At 41.0% G+C, this 2862-nt stretch overlaps 1 protein-coding gene across 1 annotated transcript in view; it reads left to right on the forward strand.

The window, feature by feature from the left end:
* The first annotated feature begins 1229 nt into the window (after nt 1-1229).
* The window catches only part of LOC106340115, a 2404-nt gene continuing 771 nt past the window's right edge, over nt 1230-2862 (forward strand). The window contains exons 1-5 of the mRNA XM_013778980.1: nt 1230-1797; nt 2281-2343; nt 2437-2531; nt 2609-2661; nt 2725-2845. Of these exons, the coding sequence (XP_013634434.1) occupies nt 1230-1797; nt 2281-2343; nt 2437-2531; nt 2609-2661; nt 2725-2845 (900 nt within the window). The remainder of the gene's footprint in view (nt 1798-2280; nt 2344-2436; nt 2532-2608; nt 2662-2724; nt 2846-2862) is intronic.

The following is a 2862-nucleotide window of genomic DNA, read 5'->3' on the forward strand; positions in this document are numbered from 1 at the left end:
TTCAAGAGGTTCATCCCAAGATCAATGAGGTTGATGGTTTGGAAGACCAAGAAGAGTTGTGCTTCATCAACAACAATGGTTCTTGGTACAGGAAGGAGCCTAACTTTCAGTACAACAACTACCAGCAAAGGTCCTACTCTAACAACCAGCAAGGAGGATACCAGCAGAAGCAAAACACTCAGCAAGGGAGCTATCAGCCTAGGCAAAACACCTCTCCTGGTTTCAACAATAACAACAATCAATTTACTCAAGCTCAAGGAAGTTCTTCCCAAGCTCCAGCTTCAGATACAAGTGTGGATGCAATGTTCAAGAAACTCTTGGATTTTCAGGCAAAGAATGAGAAGACAATGGGTTATGAGTTCAAGAACATTCACTCCAAGATTGATGGAAGCTACAATGAGCTCAACAACAAGATCTGACATTTGGAGAACCAGTTTGCTTCAATGAATTCTCAACCAAGTCGCCAACAAGGGGCATTACCTGGAAAGCCAGAGCAAAATCCAAAGGAAACAATGAAAGCAATCACCCTACGGAGTGGTAGAGAGTTACCTCCAAGAGTTCTTACCAAGGATGGTGAAAAGCAAGGTGGGGAGGTGGCTATCAACATTGATGATGAAGTGGTGATTGTAGATGAGAAGGTTGATGAAGAGATTCTAGAAAAGATTGTTGAAGCTAAAGGTAAAGGAAAGGTTGGAAAAGAGAAGAGGACAGTGAAACACGGTGAAACTGCTACTCCAACAAAGGAATCCTCTTTTGTTCCTCCTCCCTATGAGCCAAAGCTGTCATTCCCTGGAAGATTCAAAAGACAGCTATTGGAGAAGTACAAGGCACTCTTTGAGAAACAAATGAGTGAAGTTCAGGTCACAATGCCCATCATTGATGCTTTCATGTTGGTCCCTCAATACAACAAATTCTTGAAAGATGTTGTAGCTGCAAAGAAGAAAGAGATGGAGGGCATGATGATCCTTACCCACGAGTGCAGTGCCATTATCTAGAGGTTAGATGTTCCAAAGAAGCTAGTGGATCCAGGATGTTTCACTTTACTTTGTGCTCTAGGACCCATGGTGTTTGAGCGGTGTCTGTGCGATCTTGGAGCTAGTGTCAGCTTGATGCCTTTGTCTATTGCAAAGAAGCTTGGATTTACTCAATACAAGAAGTGTAAACTCTCTTTGGTGTTGGCTGATAGATCAGTGAAGATTCATGTTGGTATCTTAGAAGACCTTCCCTTGATGGTTGGTAACTTTGAAATCCCTTCTGGTTTTGTTGTGTTGGAGATGGGGGAGGAAGCCCAAGACCCTTTGATCCTTGGAAGACCATTCTTAGCCACAGCAGGAGCTATTGTGAATGTTAGGCAAGGAAAAATTGATCTTCATCTTGGACAAGGGAACATCCTCCACTTTGACATCAATGAAGTGATGAAGAGGCCAACCATCCAAAACCAAGTTTTCTACATTGATGAAATGGATGCTCTATCTGATGAGCTTCTAGAGGAGTTGACACTTGAAGACTCTCTACAACATGCCTTAACAATTGAGAGAAAAGTCCAAGTGATTGAGAACAAGGAAAGTGATGCCAAAGTGAAGATGCTGGACTCTCGCAAGGAAATTAGTGGTGAAGAACAGAATGAGGAGCTTTCATATGAGATTCACCATGCTTCCTCAGCTACTCAACAAGAGAACCTTCAAGAGGATGATTGGAGTGAACTCAAGGTACCAAAAGTGGAGCTTAAACCTCTTCCGCGTGGTGTAAGGTATGCTTTACTTGGCCCTAATGAGACTTATCCTGTCATAGTGAGTAGTGAGCTGAGTGAAGATGAATTGTCTAAACTTTTAAATGAACTTAAAAATTATAGAAAGGCAATAGACTACTCACTAGATGATATTAAAGGGTTATCACCTTCTTTGTGCATGCATACGCTACATGTAGAGGATGAATCTATGACTTCTATAGAGCATCAAAGAAGGTTGAACCCCAACTTGAAAGATGTTGTTAAGAAAGAGATTCTAAAACTCCTAGATGCATGAGTAATCTATCCTATTTCAGACAGCAATTGGGTGTCTCCTGTGCATGTTGTCCCAAAGAAGGGATGAATAATTGTGGTTAAAAATGATAAGGATGAACTAATACCAACAAGAACAATAACATGACATAGGATGTGCATAGACTATCGAAAACTTAACTCAACATCTAGAAAAGATCATTTTCCATTGCCATTCATTGATCAAATGCTACAGAGACTTGCAAATCATCTATATTATTGTTTTCTTGATGGGTATTCAGGGTTCTTCCAAATCCCCATACATCCAATAGATCAAGAGAAAACGACTTTCACATGCCCCTATGGTACCTTTGCGTATCGAAGGATTCCATTTGGGCTATGTAATGCTCTAGCCACTTTCCAAAGATGCATGATGTCTATTTTCTCTGATCTTATAGAGGATGTTGTGGAGGTGTTTGTGAATGACTTCTCTGTCTACGGATCTTCGTTTTCTGCTTGTTTGTCCAATCTTATAGCAGGGTCCTCAAAAGATGTGAAGAGACCAACCTTGTGCTGAACTGGGAAAAGTGTCACCTCATGGTTAAATAAGGAATTGTGCTTGGACACAAGATTTCAGAGAGGGGGATTGAAGTAGACAAGGCCAAGATTGAAGTGATGGTTGGGTTAGCTCCACCAAAGACGGTTAAAGACATTTGAAGTTTCTTTGGTCATGCTGGATTCTATAGAAGATTCATCCAAGACTTTTCAATGATATCAAGGCCAATGACTAAGCTTCTATGCAAAGAAGCTGCATTCAACTTTGATTGGGTATGTCTAGAAGCATTCAAGAAGTTGAAAGACAAGCTGGTTAGTGCCCCCATTGT

This window comes from Brassica oleracea, chromosome C1 (genome assembly GCF_000695525.1).
Source record: "Brassica oleracea var. oleracea cultivar TO1000 chromosome C1, BOL, whole genome shotgun sequence".
Taxonomy (NCBI): domain Eukaryota; kingdom Viridiplantae; phylum Streptophyta; class Magnoliopsida; order Brassicales; family Brassicaceae; genus Brassica; species Brassica oleracea.